At 39.1% G+C, this 23,595-nt stretch overlaps 1 protein-coding gene across 1 annotated transcript; it reads left to right on the top strand.

Annotated features, from left to right (window-relative positions):
* On the top strand, positions 1–12,546 carry rel (v-rel avian reticuloendotheliosis viral oncogene homolog). The gene is made up of 10 exons (XM_048204933.1): positions 1–139; positions 847–882; positions 1,702–1,841; positions 1,948–2,096; positions 2,648–2,739; positions 7,720–7,860; positions 9,452–9,556; positions 10,004–10,219; positions 10,844–10,987; positions 11,077–12,546. The coding sequence occupies exons 1-10, from the start codon at positions 133–135 to the stop codon at positions 11,835–11,837; spliced, it is 1,791 nt and encodes a 596-aa protein (XP_048060890.1). The 5' UTR covers positions 1–132; the 3' UTR covers positions 11,838–12,546.
* Positions 12,547–23,595: the final 11,049 nt, after the last annotated feature.

Genomic DNA, 23,595 nt, shown 5'->3' with positions numbered 1-23,595 from the left:
GTGGGAGGGCATATTGTATATAGTGGGGAATTCCCAGTCAATACTCTTCTGTGTTGAAGTGTTACTGTATATCTGTTCAGCACTTTAGAGCTCGGACGTAAGACAATCCTAAAACAAGGGTGTTCGCATAATATGGCTGGTGAGTACCTGTATTATTAAGTTAATCAAGTAACTGTCTTTTTTATGTTCCCTTTCTTGCTCTTTGCGATTTAATTAAATTATGCTTCCAATTAATATCTGTGATAGATAGTCGAATCGGAACAGCACCGTGGTTATGTTTAATGAGTTGTTTAGGTAGCCAATTAAAGATACTTAATCTGCCAACTTATGCTTTTATTATATAGACTCCGTCACAATAATAATGACTCTGTTTTATGCTGTCTTCTGTTGTCTTGAGATGGTAAATCTTCACAATGTAATTTGTCATCTTTACAATGTAACATGTTCTGTATTTTTTTAATCGAAATTCTACTTAAGAAAACATACAGCTTGCAGTTTTATATTTTATAGGGAATGAAAAGCAGAGTTATCTTTGTGCAACTGTACAATTACAGAGAGCTCTTGCTAAAGAAATGCAGTATGATTCCCATTACCTGAAAACAAAATTGTAAAGTTGAGGCTTCTAATCTTAAGAAAAATCCCATGTAAACTAAACAAATCAAATGAGTTATCAGTACATGAATACATGAGGGACAAAGTAATACCAGGAAATAAAAATGAGGAACTTTTAAAAGCTGTTTCAGCTCTCTTATTCTCATTTGCATGTTTGTTTTAATTTTTGTACAATACAAATGCATTGATTTCCTATATTGATTTATGTTCTTCTATTCATGCTTTCTTGTACAGTGCATTCCCTCTCAATGCACAGGGACCCCAATCTAAGTAAGTAGCCTACGTTATATCCATTTGTGTCGTACTAGTATCATGTTTAGAGTTAAGTTTAGGGTGGATCATAAACTCTGACTAATCTCTCATTAAATATGTTCAAACGTCACCCAGTTGCCCTCATAAAACCGATGTAATGTTCAGATTTTCTTACATTACTTCCTCTTTTGTTTGATAAAGATATGACTTCCTGTAAGTGACAAATCTCATGAACAGGCAGTAGTGAGGGACATCTGCACACTACACTATCATGCATTGGATACATTTCATGCATAATAACCATAGATTTAATATCTTCCCCATCTTATTTTATCATAATTCATAGTGTAAGAATGCATATGCGAATAGAGCTCATTTGTAGAGCCCTATTTGTGTCAGTGTCAGAAGCAAGCGTGTTAAAAACCAAATATATTGCATGGCAAATCCAGCTGTGTGTGCAGGTGTTTGACGAAATTATGATTAGTATACATGTTTATTGGCATAGTGACACCTGGGAGAGCACGTAAAATGTTTGTGCTGACAGGTGCAGAGAGCGGGAAATTATTTACCAGCAGGCTGCGTTGTTTGTGGTCAGGTTATGGTCAGGTTCTGTGAAAGACAAAAGTTGTTTCTGCAGGTGTTTCGAGCCCTTTGCAATGTTCTTATGCATCTTCAGTGTTGCCATATTAATAAACAGTAGATATAAGCACATAGGTGACCTTCCTGCTGCCACAGAGCTAATTTAAGTTTTTAACATGCTTTTAAATCATTTTGAATATTTAAATGAATGAAATTCAGATCTCTGAGACTAATGTTATTTTGCCGGTTTCTGTACAGTGGGAGAGCCCTGTGCTCAGATCTTCGAGCAGCCAAAACAGAGAGGCATGCGCTTCAGGTACAAATGTGAGGGTCGTTCAGCGGGCAGCATACCTGGAGAAAGGAGCTCTGACAATAACAGAACCTACCCAAGCATTCAGGTACCTGCTTTTAAAGGCTTACACCACTGAAAAGAAACTGTATAATTAAACTTAGCCTACTTACTTAGTAAGAAATTGTGTCTCTATTCCTATGGCTTTCTATTAGATACTAAATGTTAACGTGAAAGGAAAAGTACGTGTTACCTTGGTGACCAAAAGCGAACCATACAAACCCCATCCCCATGACCTAGTGGGTAAGGACTGCAAGGATGGTTATTACGAGGCAGAGTTTGGACCTGAACGTAGGGTCATTGCGTAAGTTGATGCTTTTAATGGTAAAATGTCTTAATAATTTTGATGTCACATGAATACAGAAGGTTAAAAACCTTTTGATTTAATATATATTATCTGCATGTTTTGCTCTAATCTCGTTTGGTTCTGTTACTATTTTCCTCTTAATGAAATGAAACATCTCTATGCCCCACATCAAAGCCATTCCAATGTGCTTTCCGTATTACTCCAGCCCACACACTACCACATTTCTCTTCCGAAGGGCTGTCCATTCTTCTTCTTTTTTTTTTATTTTATTTTTTTTTTTAAAGAAGCATGTTGTTTCAGAGTAGGGAGCCATGCAGGGGATTCCCCCAGTATGCAAAATGAGAGCCTTAGAGCTCCAGTCTGCCCTCAATTTTAAACAGTATGTCAGTATGGTTAGTTCTTAACCTCACTCTTCCTGTAAACTTTAGTCTTTGGGATCAGAGTTCAAGGCGGACAATACCATTACCAATACCATATTGAACCAATCAAATCTGGGCGCTCGAAATCAGACTACACGGATTAACAGATTGTTTATTTGTTTTTCCTAGTTTCCAGAACCTGGGCATCCAGTGTGTACGGAGAAGAGAAGTGAGAGATGCCATAATGCAGAGGTTCTCACGAGGAATCAACCCCTTCAATGGTGAGATCTAACACCACATTTTCTCTCCAGGCCCAAAATAGATTCCGAAATTCCGCAAATTTTCCCCAAATTGGGGGAAATTAAAGGTGCAGTCCGTAACCTTTTCTGTTTTGTACAAAATTTATATACAGAGCGAGTACATCAAGAATCCGAATAGAATACACTTTTCCTGATAAATTTACTCACCCCTGAATGTCCTACGGTTTCCCTATTCAAGTAACGGAAAAAAACTAAACTGGCACCGCGTTCTTTCCGTAAGTAGAATAGGGAAGGCGTAGAACATTCAGCGTAAGCATTATGAAGAATGCGGAAGCGGAAAGTACGTTCATGGCAATATTTTGTTTATAAAGCATAAACGGTTGTGTTTTTTTCGAAAATGACCGATCGATTCGCTAAATAAGACCCTTATTACTCATCTGGTCTTGTTTAAAGCCCTTGAAGCTGCACTGAAACTGTAATTTTGACCTTCAACCTGTTGGTAGCCATTGAAATCCACTGTAAGGAGAATAATCCTGGAATGTTTTCCTCAAAAACCTTCATTTCTTTTCGACTGACGAAAGAAAGACATGAACATCTTGGATGACATGGGGGTGAGTAAATTTATCAGGAAAAGTGTATTTAAAAGTGGACTAATCTATTAAGCGCCAAAAGTTACAGACTGCAGCTTTAATAAAAATTGCAGATTCCATCTTGGCCTTCTAATCGCCCTTTCTTACGTCTAATCGTTATAACCGACCAGGTTTCTTTCGCTTTCACTCTCGTTATCAGACACACAGTATTTATATGACAGTCAACAACATCATGCTGTTAAAATCACAAATGCTTACACATTTCTGTCTTTTCTGCTTTTGATACTGTATGACAAAAACTATCATCTGACAATGCAGGTAGAGTAGAGAAAGAACCACTTCTCTTTATTTAGTGAAGATGTTGCAAAACTGGCTGCGGTATTGAGCAGCATATGATCATGGGGAATTTATTCAGATAGGGAGGAATGTCAAGAGGAACTGTAAACTATACATTTTTGTGTAACAGATAACTTTCTGCCTTGAATATGCAAACAGCCAAATACTTCAGGAATTCCATGCAAACTATTGTGTGGGAGGAAATTATAAAAGGGTGGAGATATTTAAAGCAACTTATCTAGGTAAATTTTTTTTTTTTTTTTTTTTTTTTTTTTTTTTTTTGCGCAATCAGCAACATCTTTGTGATACGGAAGTCTATAATGAAATGGCATTATTTGTGCTTTGTCAGTATTTGGTGTAATGGTAAGCGCAAAAGCGGCATAATGATGCTGGAAGTACAGAGTAGCTATTGGATATGCTGCAGTGTTAACTTGACGCTTGGTTGATTTGCTTGCACTTTGAAATGAGGCTTTCTTATGATATTATATGTAGCGTTATATATAAATTGATTCAACAAGCATGTCACATTATGTCAGCAGTTGATATAGAATCAGTATGTAGTTTAATTCCACTGCCTAGCCAAACAATATTTGAGAAATTATGAAAGTGTTGCAACAGGTCGACACACAATATGGTTGAACATAGGGAATATCAGATTGTGACTTCGGATCTGTGTTTGCTTCCGCATGCTTGTTCTGATGCTCTCTGTGGTAACGGGCTGTTTGAGGCACTGCTCTCACTTCTGCTGTGATAACCAAATAAAGATCTCCTTCTTTGGCTGTATAATGCTAACAGTCCCCTGAAATTATGTAGATTAGTCATGGTGACAGTTGTAGTGAGATTAGTTTTGATATTACTTTTGAAGTTTGGTCATGTGTTGAAAGGATGACCTGCCAGCATTGACCTCATTTGCACTGACGTTATCCCACAATAATTTCAATAATGACGCATGCAAATACAGTATATACTGTCATTCATTTCAATTATTGACTAGGTAATAGAGTGTTTTTGCAACGAGGTACTCATTTCGCGGTTAGGGCTGTCAGAAACATGAAAGTGTAGCTGATCATGAATTGTCATACCAGTCATTTGGATTAATGATGTAATTGTTTCATGTTCGGTTTAATACTCATACACTGAAAAACATTTCATTTGAAACAGTTTTCACTCAGAAATTGCTAGTAAATGTCACAATTACAAATGTGTCAAGTGTCACATTGAATTTAACCGTGAAATTTTGATGTAGAAAGACTGAAATAGTATTTTCTTGTAAAACATACTCCAATAACACAGAAAAATCTTGTTTTTTGCAATGTATTAAGACATCATTTATTCACATTGGACTTGAAATCATTCTTTAAAATATCAAGGCTTTAAAGACATGAAGAATAATATTTTACAAATGCACTAAAAATGTAGAAAATATTATTATATAAATATATATTTATATGTAATATAGATTAAATAAAAGTATTGCGCTCCTATTTATACTTCATTTTTATTCATATAATATAATATTTTGCAAGTAATATATTTATTTTAGTGTTCACATGTTAAAACCTTTGGTCTGAGCGTTCAAATTCTGCACAACTGCACATCACCACAGTATGTGCATTTGAACATTTCTATGTTTGCTTACAATTCACAATATGTGACTGGAATTTATGTGATCACAGTAATCACAATTAGTTCAATTAGTAGGCATACATTTCATGTTGCGAAAAAGTATGTTTGAGGTTGCCATAGCTGAGTTTGCTGTGATGGGTGCTGAGTGGGTGTTCTGCTCATTATGGTGTTAGATGTCACAGATGGTGGGTTCAGGTGACGAGAGATGAGTGTGAGGCTTGGGAATGGTGGTATGCCCACAGAATGGAGAATCTTTACCTGCCTGCCCCCATTTCTCTCTCTAGCTCTCACCCTCTTCTTCACCTTCCACCAGCCCACGCTAACCTAAATCATCCCCCACCTGCAACTGCTGTCCGCCAGTTCCTCTTGCTCTCTGCCTTCATTAAATTCAGAACCAGAGGCGCACATATACGCAAATAAACATGACCACACCACTGCTCGCAGTTGCCTTTCTCACACTCCACCTCTTGCTATCTTCAGCACCCACTCATCTCCTCCCACTTTATCTCTGTTCCTCTGTTACCTCGCTATACATCTTGTCTGTTTTACATCTGTCTGCTGTGCTCCTCACTTGCTCGGCTTCCCTCTCCATCTTTCTTTCCCACTTCTGGGCTTGTGGTCTGAACAGAGGTGTCTCTTCGCGTCAGGAGGTCGGCCCCCTCACTGCAGAGTCGTCAGTGATACTCTGTCACTCGAACTCTCTTTCTAACCCGCTGTGATATTTCCACCTGCTGTGACCTCAGAGCTCTCAAAGCTCGTCACGGCTGTGGGCGGGATAGCCGTGGGGTGTAAAGAGACTCTTGAGAGTGTGAGTGGGCAGAGACGCACACACTGAGAAATGTCTACACCAACACCGTGTGGGTGGTTGTGCGTTTGTAGGCTGATGTGTCAGTGGCATTTCTGGTGATGCTGCCGAGTTGAATCTGCAAGAGCACTACATGCTGCTTGCTTTTCCAGTTACGCTTTATATTAAGATGTGTTGCGGTTGGTCCGAGGTGGATGCCACTAAACACAGAGGCCCTCGCAAGTGGCCACACCCGTTGTTTTGTCTCTCCTGATGCACACAATACACAGTGCCTCAGATTGTCATCTCAGAGTGAGAGCAGAGGATAGAGAGATTACACACTATATGAATTACTTATTTTTTATTATAAATAAATATGCATATATTTTGCATAAATTACTATGAATTATTATAAAAAAATACAAAAAATATTTTTTCATTTATTCAAATCATCAAACTAAAGGCAATGCAAAACAGCACAATAAATAAACTTTACTATGTTCAAATAATATATCATTTTATTTATTTTGGTGCATTACAGTACTATATTTAGTTCACTATATTGTATTGAAGTTAGAAATTCCAGTATCGTGACAACATTATATATATATATATATATATATATATATATATATATATATATATATATATATATATTAATATTAATGTTGTCAAGATACTGGAATTTCTAACTTTGATACGATACGATGAAACGTATTGAATTTTGATACTTTTCATATATATATATATATATATATATATATATATATATATATATATATATATATATATTAATATTAATGTTGTCAAGATACTGGAATTTCTAACTTCGATACGATACAATGAAACGTATTGAATTTTGATACTTTTCATACATATAATAATGTTGTCGCAATACTGGAATTTCTAACTTCAAAACGATACCATGAAAAGTATCGAATATTGATACTTTTCATATATATATATATATATATATATATTAATGTTGTCACAATACTGGAATTTCTAACTTTGATACGATACCATGAAAAAATTTCTAACTTTGATACGATACCATGAATATTGATGTTTTTCATATAATATTTTTATATTTTTTATTTTATAATATTTTAATATAATGCCGCTTTTTGTATTGCCATCAGTTTGAAGATTTAAATATTACAGTATTTATATTTTTTAGTTTATTTAAATCTTCAAACTGATGGCAATGCAAAAAGCAAAATAATATGTAAATAAATAAATAAATAAATAAAAAATGGCGCATTAAATGTGAAGTGTGTAAAATTTATTTATATATATATATATATATATATATATATATGAACTTTACTATTTATTTTGTATTTTTTCATTATTTTATTTTTGCATTATGGTAATGAGAACTATGGTAAGCATGCTTTATTATCATGAAAAAAATCTCATAATTTATAAAATTCTAAAAACATATCACAAGTTGTTCAAGTGTGTCAGCTAGTTTTGAACAAACTGACCTGGTTTTCGTTCTCGTGCCTGTTTCATTTTCCTCTCCCTCTTCCCCTTTTACCTCGTTCACATGACTCTCTGTATATCTCCTGTTCTGTTTTCACACAAATTACACCTGTGATTAATGTGTTGATATGGATTTTGCACACACTGCAATGTTGAACGTGTGTTTTGTGTCCACAGTTCCCCGGGAACAGCTGCTACAGACTGAGGAGTATGATCTGAACGTGGTGCGTCTATGCTTCCAAATTTACCTGCAAGATGAAACCGGGATGTACAACACCATGCTGCCTCCCATCGTCTCCAACCCCATCTATGACAACAGTGAGTTGGCACAAATAAGTAGCACAAAGCATTACATGTGAAGTGTGTCATTTCTGCATAGCAACAGACTTCAAAACTGTTTGTTTGACAACATAACTTTGACTCAGCCAATTTGGGGCGGGGCAACCTGTTTTTGTTCAGCGGCAGACCTGGGTTGTGTTTGATGTCACTAGTCACAGAATTACACTTCACTAGGGATGAGGGGGTCAATCTTAAAATATTAACAATCATTTCAACAACCATGTTGTATTAAGAGGAAGTGGTTTATTCTGATTATTTTCGTATTTATTTGGCTTGAAGATATTTTATTTTTATTATTATTTTATATAATATCTTTACATCATATTTTAAAAAACAATGTGGGAGAAAATGTGTATGGGAATAGTTATTTCTTTTTTAATATTTTATTTATATATTTATTACTGTGCCTTTTTGCATTGGCTTTAGTTTGTTGATTTAATAAATAAAAAAACTTACAGTATTTTTTTTTACTATAATATTATAATGATAGTATTTTTTTTTATTTAAATTTTACCCCATTCCAAGCTAGATGTGACATTTATTATAAGCTAAACGTTTTTTGTGGAGTTTTATATAGTTGTTAAATGATTGTTCTATATCATGTTCTAAAATTCATGTAAATGAATTATAATTCAAAAACAAGTGAATCTAATTTGAAGCTTAGGATTATTTAATATTAATAATTAAACTTTATACAGAGAAAACACAAAACTTTTGCTTTTAATACAGGTACTGGTTTTCAGTATCTGCTATATTAGTTATATTTTAGATTTAGAAGAAAGTGGTTTGGCGAAACCCTTCAGAATGCAACAGTTTTGTGTCAGTTTTGACTAATTTACTGTTTGGCATGATGCAAGTCACTACTGCCACAGAGCATGAAGATATAGCTGTGGCAATGCATTGCTTAGGTGTCAGGGCTGTCAGTGGCCACATCCCACACTACAGGAAGTGAGCACGGTCCATTTCAACACTTCCTCACGTGATAGTGTTGTACAGCGCGAGCAGAACAGCAGTGCATGCAGAGTGTTTTTTTGTGGTTGTGCGATGCTAAATAAGTCAGAGCGGATAAAAAAAGCTCATGCCATGACTTGGTTAATGGGTTAAAACTCTTTCATCTGCTTGTAGAGGCTGATTCTCAAGTCTTTCATGTTGTACTCATGACAATACAGTAAAGTAGACTTATTGTTTAGAAAATGTGAGCTTGAAAACATGTAGATGTTTCAAAAAAAGCATATGTAGGTATGTTTGACCTGAAATATTTGCAGCCAGCGTTAATATGGTTAGCTCTTAAATCTAACCATAAATATGAAATCAACCACGTACAACCCAGAAAAAGAGGAAGCAATAAACAACCTCGCCCTCACTGTCTAAATCATGACAGGTTTGACTGCTTTTTTTTTTAGTCTCAGGACATAATGTTTGCAAGTGTGGCTGTGCCTGCAGATACTAAGATAAAGTCAAAGAAAGCGAGAGATTATTTCCTACTGCTAATAGCAATGCACGTCTGTGTTTCAAGATTGTTAAACCTGACTTTCGAATCCTTATTCTCAATGGCCTGTGCTTTTTTCAGGGGCCCCGAACACAGCCGAACTGCGAATCTGCCGAGTGAACAAGAACAGTGGCAGTGTGAAGGGAGGTGATGAGATTTTCCTCCTCTGCGATAAAGTGCAGAAAGGTACAGGAACGTTTTAAATCTTTACAAACCTTCAAGGTGCTTTAAGCAATTTCAGCCATTTTGCTAAGTAGAATGAGAACACCCCTGTCTCTTAAACTACACATCCTTTCTCTAAAATTTCACCCCCAAAGCTATGTCAGCAAAACCAAAAAGTCAGAATGATTGACAAGACCTCTTCTGAATGACTAAAAAAATGACAGGCCTCCTTCAAAAAACAAAAATAGCTTACAGCACCTTTATTAAAGAAAATAAAAAGCTAAAGCTAGAGATCTGAAATGAATTTTTGTATTTATTAATAATTTTCATGTCTTTTTCTTTTATTCATCATCCTTTTATTATTTTATTTTATTGAAAATTATCTATCCATTTCCATTGCCAGTTTTTTTTTTTTTTATGCCATTCTTTCATTTAACTCATTTCTCACACCATAACATCACTTCATTCTAGATGACATTGAGGTGAGGTTCTTCACTCAGAATTGGGAGGCCAAAGGCTCTTTCTCTCAGGCGGACGTACACAGGCAAGTGGCCATAGTGTTCAAGACACCCGCCTACTGTGACACCAACATCACAGCCCCAGTCACAGTTCGCATGCAGCTGCGCCGTCCCACAGACCAGGAGGTCAGTGAACCCATGGAGTTCAGATACCTCCCCGATGACAAAGGTAAAAAAATTGATTTTGGCCTATGTCTTCTTTGTTGTTACAAGTGGGTCAATGACTACTAAGAGTATCTACGATAAACAGACAGGAAACTATTTTTAAAATATGGTTTAAAACACATGCGTCAACTTCCTAGAAATGTACTTTTTGTATTCATTTAGTTTTGAAAAACTTTACACTATTTTCAAGAAAGGTTTAAATTTGGTGGTAGTAAAAAGTAATGTGAGTGTACACATCTTACTCATTATTTTCAAAAATGTTTTTAAAAATATTCTTTAATGAATGATGTTTTTTTTTAACAAATATCAAATTAATAATTGAAAAAAAATTAAAAATTTTTTTTTAAATCTCACATCATCATTAACTTTTTTTTTAAAAGTTCTTGTCAGTTATTTAAGGTAATTTTTGTTTTTTATTTTTTATTTTACAAATATTATGAATTATGAATTCACAAATAACATTTTTGAGGAGGCGCCCCACATGACATTTTACAACCTGAACTAAGCTTGCCTTGTCATAAATAGGTCAAATGATCATGATATAATTTCTTATTTTTCTTTTTCTTGTTTTTTTTTTTTATTCTGCATGTTTGCATGTTGAGCATCGTTTTTTTTTTTCTTTTTTCAGATCCATATGGCTGTGACATGAAGAAACGTAAAATTGAAAGCCAGATGAAGTCGTTCTCTAGCTTCTCTCAAGGAGCCATGAGCTTCATGAACAGACCAAAAGCTGTGCCTTCAACCAACATGATGAATCAGAGAATCAAAATCGGTAAGACGTAGGCCACTTTCCATGTAGCTCATGAAAATATTCTTTACACAGACAAAATAATTATATAACACAACATACTCTTTTTACAGAGCCAACATATTGTTATCGTCCTTCCAACCATGGAGCGGTGCGCCAAAATTACAAAGCAACTCCGTCCTGCCCCATGATGCCACCGCTATCAGAAACCCCAACACCAGGAACACTCAGTCAAGCATGGGTCGGTCAAGTCAGCAGCAACGGAGCTAGTAATGGGGTGGGCCTACAGCAGGTCAACCCAAGTCCCAGCATGTCCACCACAGGGGATAGTGCAAACAGCCTCCCTCAACTGACCTCTTTGGATCTGGAGATTCTTCAACCCAATGGCCCAACCAGCAGCCAGTCTCGACAGGACCAACCGAACCAGCAAGTTCAGCAATCCCAGCAGCCATCTCAAAGACAAGGACTGGAAGGAGCCCATCCCTGGTTTAATTTTAGCTCCCAACAGCCTCAAAGCACACAGAATGGAGCAACAGGCACCGGTGGGTCACTGGGAACGGGGTACCCGTATACACCCAACATAGATGATGAGTTCTTTCAAAACCTCATAGGAAACCAGCACTTGAAGCAGGAAACTCAAGGGCTGAGCAACATGGCTGCGCTGGGGCCCGCCTGCACCTCTTCTTCAGACTGTGTGCAGTCCTTCACCGCCCTCCTGAACTGCACCAACCCCAATGTAAGTACTCCGGAGAGCATGAGGCTAATGGAGGCCAGTGGGCCCAATCAGATGGTCACGCAGTTACAGTATCCTTCCAGCAGCATGGGGCAGGACAGCCATCTTGATTCTTACGCCTGGCAGTACTTCCCAGAATAGCGTTGAATTCCATCAACAAGTGTTCTAAATGGTCATGATTTTGTTTTTTTTAAACAAAGGCTCTGATTCATGTTCACTGAATGTATTTTTCTGAAGATCAGGAGGGTTTGTTGTCCTGGAAATACTGTAAGATGCTGCCACCAATTTGGTAAGGCAGTGAGATTTTATAAAACATTTATAACCGTCTGATGGTCATATTGGAAATGTTTGGGACCAGTTGTCCACAAACACTTAAGTATGGCAGGAGAATTGTGTTCCTTAAGGTTGGAACTAGCAGGGAATTGTCCCTGGGTAATGGCTATGTCATTTTTTCAACATGCTTCTTATCCAAGGTTCTCAAACTGTTCAAACAAGGTCTTTCATTGGTAACTCGAAAGAAATATTATGGCTTTAGAAAACTACTACCAATGTCTCATTCTGTTTTTACTTTATTCATCATACACTTGTGCTAATTGTAAGATTTGCTTTTACATCACAGTTTTTGTGGGTGAATTTTTGTATTTTTATAAAATGAAAGTTTGTACTACTGAACATGGATTTTGTGATTTTGTTATGTAGTATTTGTTACATTCTGAGCTGATTTGTGGCTACAATACTGTTATGTGTAGGTGACGAATGTTTGTTTTATTTCATACTGGTCATTTGATTGCATAATATGTTTCTGTTTCACATCCCAAAGTTCAGGTAAATAAAATAATAAACTCTCTAATTTGGGTCTACATAGTTCTTTTCTTATTTTCAGTTATAAGAATAAAGAGGGGTCTTTCCAGTCCAGCTTGGAGTTTTGTGACATGCAGTGGTGATGCAACTGACATATGCTCTTATTGAGAATATGAAAACCATTGAAGCAGTCCTTGTCATTCAAGAGGTTTCGACTCCCAACAGGGCTATATATATATATATATATATATGCATAGAAACACATTGTAATTTTGATGAGTTTCTCAATTGATTTTGAAACTTGGGAATTTTTGACTTCCTAGTCTAGTTTTTGATTCACTTTTTTCCACAATTTGGAAATATACTCTTACTTTTTGTTTCTCTTTTATGCCGTTTCAGTACTGTAGGATTACAAAATGATGATGATTGCATATATAACAGGGGATATTGCATATACAGGTCAATTCGAATTACTGAACTGATAATAAATTACAAATGAGCAACAAAGGCAAAATCCATAAATGACCACCACCCTCCTGAGGTAATAGAAGTTGCAATACTGTAAAAATATTTAACTACCATTCAAACGTTTGGGGTTGGCGCATTTGTTTCTGAAAGACGTTTCCTATGATCAAAAACAGTAAAATCAGTAATACTGAGAAAAATTATTAGAATTTATAATAACTGTTTTCTATTTTAATATACTTTAAAATGCCATTTATTCCTGTGATGGCAAAGCTGAATTTTCAGCATCATTACTCCGGTCTTCAGAGTCACATGATCCTTCAGAAATCATTCTAATATGATGATTTGGTATGCAAGAAACATTTATTTTTATTATCAATGTTGAAAACAGTTGTGCTGTTTAATATTTTGGTGAAATCGGAGTAGAGTAAGAAAAATGAAGGTAATAAAGTAACATCTAGTTTATCATTTGATTCATGTTGGAATGGATGTCCACACATGCTAAATGAACAAACTCAAAAAACTAGACATGGTTTATTTGGCAGCTTTCAGCAATAACAATAGCCTAATCATTGAATTATGTACATTAAACAATGTGATTAATATATTTATTTGTGCCAAAGAGAAACTTAAGCTTCAAAGAAAAATGCTTGAATCTTGTACAAAAGCAGGAACAATCATAGGACAATGGTGTGAGTCATTCATTTTAGGCAAACATTCATAGTATGCATGTCAATACATGGAGTTTATCATAATCTTATTCTATATTCCAATAACGCTCACAACATTTCTTGAAATTGCGTGGTTTGGTTCATAGCCAGAATAAACCAGAGGCAACAAGAGCTGCTTTCCCCAAAGAGACGTCAACACCTGTGAATACAGGACAAACTTGAAGACAGACTCATCTTATGGTCTTATCTGGAAGATAATGCCGTTTAAAATTGCGGCTTCCTGTCTGTCTGTCTGTAGCAAACCACAATGCAGCTCCTAAACAGAAAAATTCAGTCATACACAGGAAAAGCGCAAGCATTATGGTAGGATTTTAATAAGTTGCTTATCATTAGAAAATGTTTTTTGTTATGCACGTTAATGAGGGCAAAGGTTAATGTCTCTATAGAGTTCCTCTGATCATATCAAAAACCTGATGTTGTCATAACTACCATCATGAGGTAATAATCGCACAGATCTGAGGGGAAAACACTTGAGCAGATGTCAGTGAATTAAATAAGTGACGTTTGTTTGTTCTACCTTCCTGGAACTAATGAAGAAGATGAAAATAATAACCACCAACACTATAACAACAACTTATATTTTCAAATCATATCGACCAAAAAGAAGTGGCGATTCTGGTCAAACACAATGCGTTGGGATGAAATGACCACAGTGATGCAGTTGCTATATAATACTCATATACTCCTACTTATTTTCCAGTATATGCCATATCTGTGAGTGTTTCTGTGTTTAACAGGAGTTAGATGTCTGGCTCCTGGCCAGAGCATATAAACCTTTAACACAATATCATTATCTGGTTCCCTGCATTCAACACTGAGCTGGAGTAAAAAGGGATTCCAAAGCTATTTGTCATTAGTGAGTCTACCTTAGAATCATGCATGTTCGGTCAGAGCATTTATGCCCTGGAACAAAGCCAGGGCAAAACACAACAGAGCCAAACTTCTCAGTTCCAGTCAAGCTCCTCCCCCTGTCCTTCGTCACGAACACACACACACACACACACACAAACACACATTTCGTTGCGTGATGGGAAATGGATGACACGCCTCACAGAGCTGCCTTCTCTTGTTTGCTGCTCTCACCAGGAGAATGAGGAAGTTCTGAAGGAAAGATCAAATTACAGTCTAATAATGTACTGGATGTTTATGAATGGTGATTGAATGAAAGCTTCAATGCCAAAGTGTGCTATTTGGCACCGGTGAAAGACAGTGATTTATTTTCTATAAAGATAGAGAAAAGGATTGATAAAACGATTTTTACTATTGATAATAGTAAAAAAAAAAAAGATGGACTCATATAGGAACATTAATGTTTGAATTAAACAAAATCATTTGAGTAGCAGATAAAACGCGCCACTTTCAAACCATTCTAACTGTCTTATAAAGGACACCAAAGCAAAGGTCATCATGTCCGTTCGGATTCACTTCAGAATTCACTTGCAACCAAGAAAATCTACCTCATATGACTGCAAATTAAATGGTACTCATTAAACAGTTTTGTTTGGAGAAAGAGAGGCGTAACTGTCCTGAAGGACTGTCTAATTACATATTGCTTGTGAGTTTTTGACTGAAATGCTTACCTCATGTACAATGAATCTCAGATTTCAGCACAGAGGGAAAATCCCTATAACCCTACAGAGAGACCTGAGTGAACACTGTGTGCTTGCAAATTATCTGCCTCAGATCTGAGGTGAATTTGATACATACTGAACTTATCACCACTCAGTTCTTAAATTCCAACCAATGTATTTTCTTCACTCAGTGCCATATTTTCACAGACTTTTGCTCTCATACACGTTCGAACACTCACTCTGAATAAATAACACAAGCAACAACACATTGTACAGATTCCTACATACTACAAGTAGTACGTTACACACCTCACATAACCAGGAAATGTTACGCTTTGTGCTTTTGTGAGTTCAACAGTTTGGCAATTTTTCCCAAAGCAGCAATCAAGGATTGCATTGTAAAACGTTACGTGTTAAAATTGCTCAACTTTAACCTTAAAGTACTTCAATTAGTTTAATAAGATCAATTATAATTTTAATAATTATAGGTAATTATAATTTAATAAACAGTATTTTTGTAAACTAAATCCAGTGTTATAAAATGGTCAACAAAACAAAGTTTGTTTGTACATTTGCAGCTGACAAAAACGACAATAATTATTTAATGAAATATTATACAATAATATTTATGGAATTTAATATTTTAAAAATCTACAACTTTAACCAAATTGAAATAAATAAATTAGTTTAATAAGAAAAAAAAACAATGATTTACTAAAAAGTATTCAAATCAACAAAACATGTTGAATAATGATATATGACAATGAATAATAATAATAATTTATTGAAATATTATGAAAATTATATTATAAAAGGAAAGTTGTATTCGATTTCAGTTTAACATTTGACATTTTACTTAACATTTATTTATTTAATAACGGATATCAATGCCCTAAGCCTTGTATTAAATACTTTCATTATTCAGTTGTTGTTGGGGTTTTTTTTTTTTTTTTTTTGCTTGTTTGTTTTTTTACATACAATATGCCCTGCCCCTATCATCACCCTCTATCTGGATCTGGCCACACTGAACACCTGCTCTTACTGTTGGTCAAGCCTAACTGCGTCAAAGTCCCGTGGGTGGGGGAGAGGGACTGAGGGAGAAGGTGTTAACAGCTCAAAATGTCACCACGGCCCCACACACTGTGACGTCTTCCAACAACATGCTCGCGAGCTTCACCTGTCATTAGCGAACAGAGTCCCACACAATGACATCATTAGACACCTTTCTAGCTTCGCTCATGGCATATTTTGAGGGGTACCAGGGGCAGAGGGGCCTCAGACCTGACCACAAGATTTAAAGACAACACAGAGTCGCTACTTTCACCGACTCATACTTAGTTTCAGGTCACATGCTTTACTTCTGCTTTTCAGCAGAGCTCACTGACAAAGAGGAACAATGTTAAAAAAGAACAGCTTAGGGAACTTAGAAATTCTCTATATTTATACTGTTATCTCATGAAGCAAACACTAAAATATCGGTTTTACAAGGCAGGCTAAACACTGTGTATCTGCTTCGTGTGCTGTAAGTAGGCTACACTCTCTCTCTATAAGACATAAATAAACTTACAGAACTCCAGTAATGTTTTGATCTCGCGCTCAAACGCTTTGATTGTTGAGGTCGAACGCAAACACACATAGGCTATAATTTGAGAACGAGCAGTGTGTTTGTGGTTCTGTCGCTCACGGTGCTATCATCACGGAAAAAGTAAGTGGAAACGAAAACAACACAGACATTTCTAAACTATCCGTATGTTTGAGTGCAAAAGGGTTGAGGAGGATGACCTCTGTTGGTCGTGAGTTTACATCGCACGTTTGGGCAGTTCAACTCCGAGCTCGTACATTATGCATCGATGGTGCCGCCAAGAGGCTTATGAAATGTTCTGTTTAACTCATTTTGTTAGGGATAAAGAAAAGTATTTAATCTCGTCCTCTGTTATTTATAGCCTATAGAGAGGCAACATTTCTACTTATAGACGTATTTATTAGTGAAACAACTTGCAAAGTATGTCAAAGTGAAATCCATCCAGTGTAATGAAATAATATTTCATAAATAGGTCAACATATGTCTTTGTGTCTGCAAGACAGAGACATTTCTTTAAAAAAAAAAAAAAAAATGTGTGTGGTGTGTTAGCTTTTTATAAGTCTATATTTTTATCACTTTTTTACTCTGTAGTGTTATTTCATGTTGCCTACTTGTGGTTTTTCTTATTTTGTACTACTGATATGTTATTTTATTTGTTCATATTAGCCTAGTTATTTACTTTATTGGTAACACTTCATTATAACATTAGTTAACTACATTAGTTAACGAACTAATAATGAACTGCACTTATACAGCATTTATTCATCTTTGTTCATGTTAATTTCAATATTTACTAATACATTATTAAAGGTGCCCTAGAATAAAAAATTGAATTTATATTGGCATAGTTAAATAACAAGAGTTCAGTACATGGAAAAGACATACAGTGAGTTTCAAACTCCATTGTTTCCTCCTTCTTATATAAATCTCATTTGTTTAAAAGACCTCTGGAAAACAGGCGAATCTCAACATAACACCGACTGTTACGTAACAGTCGGGGTGTACGCCCCCAATATTTGCATATGCCAGCTCATGATTGAGGCATAACACAAGGGCAGTTAGTATTACACAAGGGCAGAACGTCTGGATGTGCACTGCTGAATAATCAGACTAGGTAAGCAAGCAAGGAAAAATGGCAGATGGAGCAATAATAACTGACATGATCCATGATAACATGATATTTTTAGTGATATTTGTAAACTGTCTTTCTAAATGTTTCGTTAGCATGTTGCTAATGTACTGTTAAATGTGGTTAAAGTTACCATCTGTCACGAATCCTGTCAGTTCTGGACTACATTTCCCATCATCCCCCCTGTCAATCACATGCACTCACTCCACCTATCACCTGTTGCCACATCCACCCTAGAACACCACACTGATCACCACACCCAGCTGCAGCTCATTATCAGGACTATAAAGGACTCACACTCACACCACCAGTTTGCGAAGTCTTGATTACTACTGTGTAATTTCTGAGCGTTTATATCCTGTCTGCCTGCTTGTTATCGTTCCTGCCTGTTTCTCGTTATTGACCCATTGCTGCCTGTCCTGATCATTGCCTGTCCCTTGACTATGACTCTCCCTGTTCCTCACTGTTCCTGTTTGTTCCTGTTTTGACCCTGCCTGTACGACCACTCTTGTTATTAATAAAACGCTGCAATTGGATCCCTGCCTGTGAGTCCCCTCCGTTACAGAAGACTTCGCCAACACAGATCCAGCAGCTTTCGTGAGTGTTCCTGTCATTACCACCATGAATCCATCCGCCCAGTTGATCGGTCTCCGTCAAGGAGATAGATGCATTGAGGATTATGTAACAGACTTTATTGAACTGGCGCATTTGACCTGCTTTACCGAGGAGTGTCTCATGATTTTCTTCCGCGGTGGACTATCAGGCCCGCTCAGTGCCATCATGCCGTTACATGATCACGACGGGACTTTAGAACAGTATATTGAACAGGCTTTGCAACTGAGTGGATCCTCCTTTACTGTGGGTGTCGCGGAGGAACACGACAGTTCGCTGTGTCACGTAATGGCTGCCGCTCAGGAGAGTACTCACAAGATGGCGGTCACCACGTTACCAGTCACCGCCTCCGTTGATCGCTCAGAGCAACGTCTCATCTCCGCTGATCGCCTAGATCCACATTCTGTCTCCGCTGATCACCCAGAGTCACGTCACGTCTCCGCTGATCGCCCAGAGCAACGTCACGTCTCTGGATCAGTCAGAAAGCAGCTAGGATTGTGTTCCAGTGTGACTGATCCACCGCTGATTTCAGCGCGAGCGGCTGGTATTCCCAAGCATCAGCCGGCCATTTCGCACTCAAGCCAGTCGGCCGCTTCGCACTCAAGCCCGGCGGGCGCTTCGCTCTCAAGCCCAGTGGCCGCTTCGCACTCAAGCCCGGCGGTCGCTTCGCACTCAAGCCCGGCGGCCGCTTCGCACTCAAGCCCGGCGGTCGCTTCGCACTCAAGCCCGGCGGTCGCTTCGCACTCAAGCCCGGCGGTCGCTTCGCACTTAAGCCCGGCGGTCGCTTCGCACTCAAGCCCGGCGGCCGCTTCGCTCTCAAGTTCGTCTGTTTCGACGCTCTCAAGTTCGTCTGTTTCGACGCTCTCAAGTTCGCCTGTTTCGACGCTCTCAAGTTCGCCTGTTTCGACGCTCTCAAGTTCGCCTGTTTCGACGCTCTCAAGTTCGCCTGTTTCGACGCTCTCAAGTTCGCCTGTTTCGACGCTCTCAAGTTTGCCTGTTTCGACGCTCTCAAGTTTGCCTGTTTCGACGCTCTCAAGTTCGTCTGTTTCGACGCTCTCAAGTTCGTCTATTGCGACGCTCTCAAGTTCGCCGGTTGCTACGAACTCATGTTCGCCGGGTGCAAGGACAAAAGGGCTGCTTTGCCAGTGCCCACGGGCAAGATGGCCGCCCCTGCGGTGCGTAAGGATGCAGGGGGCGTTCCAGCCACTGAGTCCGCTCCAGAACCCACTCCAACCAGTGAACCATCGCCTCACCCTCAGAAGAGGAGGAGGAGGAGGAGAAAGGCGTCCTCCTCTTCTCAAAATGCAGACGCCCTTCAAGAGGCCGCTGTGGGCCTGGAGACCACTCCAGAGGTCTCTCCTGCTCCGCCCAAGCGTCATGCTCTACCAGCACCACCTGTGCTCCTTGCCCTGCCGGCGCCACCTGTGCTCCTTGCCCTGCCGGTGCCATCCAAGCTTCCAGCCCTGCCAGCACCGCTCAAACTCCTTGCGCTGCCAGCGCCACTCAGGCGTCTTGCCCTGCCGGCTTCACCCACACGCCTGGCCCTGCTGGCGCCACCTGTGCTCCTTGTCCTGCCGGCACCACCTGTGCTCCTTGCCCTGCCGGCGCCACCTGTGCTCCTTGCCCTGTCGGTGCCTACTGAGCTCCTCGCTCTGCCAGCACCACCCAAGCTTCCAGCCCTGCCAGCGCCACCCAAGCTTCTAGCCCTGCCAGTGCCATCCAAGCTGCCAGCCCTGCCAGCGCCACTCAAACTCCTTGCGCTGCCAGCGCCACTCAGGCGTCTTGCCCTGCCGGCTTCACCCACACGCCTGGCCCTGCCGGCGCCACCCGAACTCCTTGCCCACGAACCTGTGATGGGCCCCGCTGAAATCCTCAAGAACTTTTTTTTGGGGGGGGAGTGTACCTGAGGGTGGGGAGCTTGTGGGTGGGGACCCTGTTCAACCATGGCCGTTAAGGGCCTCTGAACTGTTATGGCCATCTCTGAACTGCGAATTATTATGGCCTTTAATGGACTCTGACCCGCTGGGGTCACCTATAGACTCTGTTCTGCCATGGCTGCCTGAGCCACCTGTCCTGCCGTGGCTGCCTGAGCCACCTGACCTGCCGTGGCTGCCCAAGCCACCTGACCTGCCGTGGCTGCCCAAGCCACCTGACCTGCCGTGGCTGCCCAAGCCGCCTGACCCGCCGTGGCTGCCCGAGGCTCCTGACCCGCCGTGGCCGCCCGAGGCTCCTGACCCGCCGTGGCCGCCCGAGGCTCCTGACCCGCCGTGGCCGCCCGAGGCTCCTGACCCGCCGTGGCCGCCCGAGGCTCCTGACCCGCCGTGGCTGCCCGAGGCTCCTGACCCGCCATGGCTGCCCGTGGCACCTGACCCACTGTGGCTGCTTGAGTTCCTGGACCTGCCCTGGAGACCTCCATAACTGCCTGCACATCCAGTATCTCCTGCCTGTAGGTCTCCAGGGCACCCACCCCCCTCCCCAGTTGTGCCATCTACGGCGCGAGGACGCGCCTTCCGGGAGGGGGACATTCTGTCACGAATCCTGTCAGTTCTGGACTACATTTCCCATCATCCCCCCTGTCAATCACATGCACTCACTCCACCTATCACCTGTTGCCACATCCACCCTAGAACACCACACTGATCACCACACCCAGCTGCAGCTCATTATCAGGACTATAAAGGACTCACACTCACACCACCAGTTTGCGAAGTCTTGATTACTACTGTGTCATTTCTGAGCGTTTATATCCTGTCTGCCTGCTTGTTATCGTTCCTGCCTGTTTCTCGTTATTGACCCATTGCTGCCTGTCCTGATCATTGCCTGTCCCTTGACTACGACTCTGCCTGTTCCTCACTGTTCCTGTTTGTTCCTGTTTTGACCCTGCCTGTACGACCACTCTTGTTATTAATAAAACGCTGCAATTGGATCCCTGCCTGTGAGTCCCCTCCGTTACACCATCGTTTCTTACTGTATTCACGGAGACGAGCCGTCGTTATTTTCATTATTAAACACTTGCAGTCTGTATAATGCATAAACACAACTTCATTCTTTATAAATCTCTCCAACAGTGTGTAATGTTAGCCAGTTAGCCACAGAGCATAGCCTCAAACTCATTCAATATCAAATGTAAACACCCAAATAAATACAATACTCACACAATCCGACGCATGCATTCAGTATGCATGACGAACACTTTGTAAAGATCCATTTTGAGGGTTATATTAGCTGTGTAAACTTTGTTTATGCTGTGATAGAGTCGAGAGCTCGGGAGGGGGCGGAGAGCGCGCGATTTAAAGGGGCCGCAACCTGAAATCGGCTCGTTTGTAATGATGCCCCAAAATAGGCAGTTAAAAAAATTAATTTAAAAAAATCTATGGGGTATTTTGAGCTGAAACTTCACAGACACATTCAGGGGACACCTTAGACTTATATTACATCTTTTAAAAAAAAGTTCTAGGGCACCTTTAAAACTGATGTGATGAGGTTTCTGATACAGTTTCTGAGGGAGTGACTCATAATTCAACATCTCTACTCAACTGACATCTAATCCATTTCTCTATTTTTTCGACTCTTTGAACATTGTGGAAATGTAACATATACCAGTCTTCCATTTACCTTTATAGAAATTTTCCTTAATACATTGCATGTTCCTAACCCAGTAAAGAAGGTCCATAAAGCACATTGAATCTGAGGAGGGGACACATTGTAAGAAATTAGTCCATGTAAGCCAATGATCTCATTTTGAAGATCTTCCATTCTGCATGGTTTAGTTAAGCATACCTGAAACTGTTACTGAAAGACTTACAGACTTCTTGATAATTACAGGCAGGTGTGCTGAAGCAGGGTTAAACTCTACAGGAAGGGTGTTACCTAGGCTGTATTACCAAAACATCCTGCCTTAAGTCTTAAGATCATTCAAGTTCAGTGTTCTAAATGAGACTCTAAGTGAAATTACCATGGTTATTAAACAGATAAGATAGGCCTCTGGGACGATATTACAGAACCATTCTGATTCAGAATCCTATCTGTTTAGCAACCATCATAATTTTACTTGGAAAATATAATTTTTTGAAATTGAAAAGTTAAGACAGAGTTAATAGTTTATCTGAAAAAGTAAACGCAAACACATTGTAGCCTACTTCAATGTACACTTATTCCCAAACCGCCGTAAAGATAAATGCACTTCCATAATCACAAACAATCTTTGCATTTGTTGTGCTTACATAAACAATCATAACGTATTAGGCTACAATGACTCCGCCCCCTGGCTCTAAACCTACACATCTCCACCCTCTGGTTCTAGATCCAACTCCTCCCACTTTACATTTACCTTAACCTACCCGACTCCGCCCCCTGGATCTTGAGTGTTTCGCAGTGAGGGGCTACTGGAATGTCTGAGAAAGCACAAGTGCCTGTACATAGTTTAAGTCTAATAAAATTAAGGTTTAAATTTACAAACAGTATTTCAATCTACAATATACATTTTTATTATATCTGTTTATGTGATAATTAAATTTTATGCAATGATGTGTAAGTTTCTTCGTTGTATTTTAAAAATATATCAAATGTGCGTCTTATGCACTATTCTATGACGTTTTTAAGTATAAATAGTGCAAGTAGTGTGTTCACACTGACAATTCCAAAAAGAAAAAGTACACTTTAAATACCCGAATGATGCACTAACGTAAAAAACGAAGCGTGGAATGTTGGACACTTCATGCACTCAACTGTCGCAGCTTTAATTACGTAGAGGAGGGGAAGGAGCTGTCAGACTCCAGTGTTAAATAATTGTTACTGTCCCAATTTACCTTAACATGTTAGATAAAACATGTTAAACATGTGTGGGACATTCTATTAAATAGAAGATAATACTATGCTTAATGGGAGAAATTGTTTTGTTTTACAGAAAAAGTCACAAGGCTATCAGGCTAAGTTTGGGGCAAATCTGACATTGTATACCCGAGTTACAACAACTTCCTGTTTTATGGTGAAACATCGAACTTTGTCA

This window comes from Megalobrama amblycephala, linkage group LG10 (genome assembly GCF_018812025.1).
Source record: "Megalobrama amblycephala isolate DHTTF-2021 linkage group LG10, ASM1881202v1, whole genome shotgun sequence".
Lineage (NCBI taxonomy): Eukaryota > Metazoa > Chordata > Actinopteri > Cypriniformes > Xenocyprididae > Megalobrama > Megalobrama amblycephala.
This window is presented reverse-complemented; position numbering and strand designations above follow the sequence as displayed.

Bases quoted from the DNA above. Each gene is read 5' to 3' on its own strand.
- rel (XM_048204933.1), top strand. The intron at 1,842-1,947 runs GTACCTGCTTTT...GCTTTCTATTAG, and splicing joins GAACCTACCCAAGCATTCAG to ATACTAAATGTTAACGTGAA. The intron at 2,097-2,647 runs GTAAGTTGATGC...TGTTTTTCCTAG, and splicing joins CCTGAACGTAGGGTCATTGC to TTTCCAGAACCTGGGCATCC.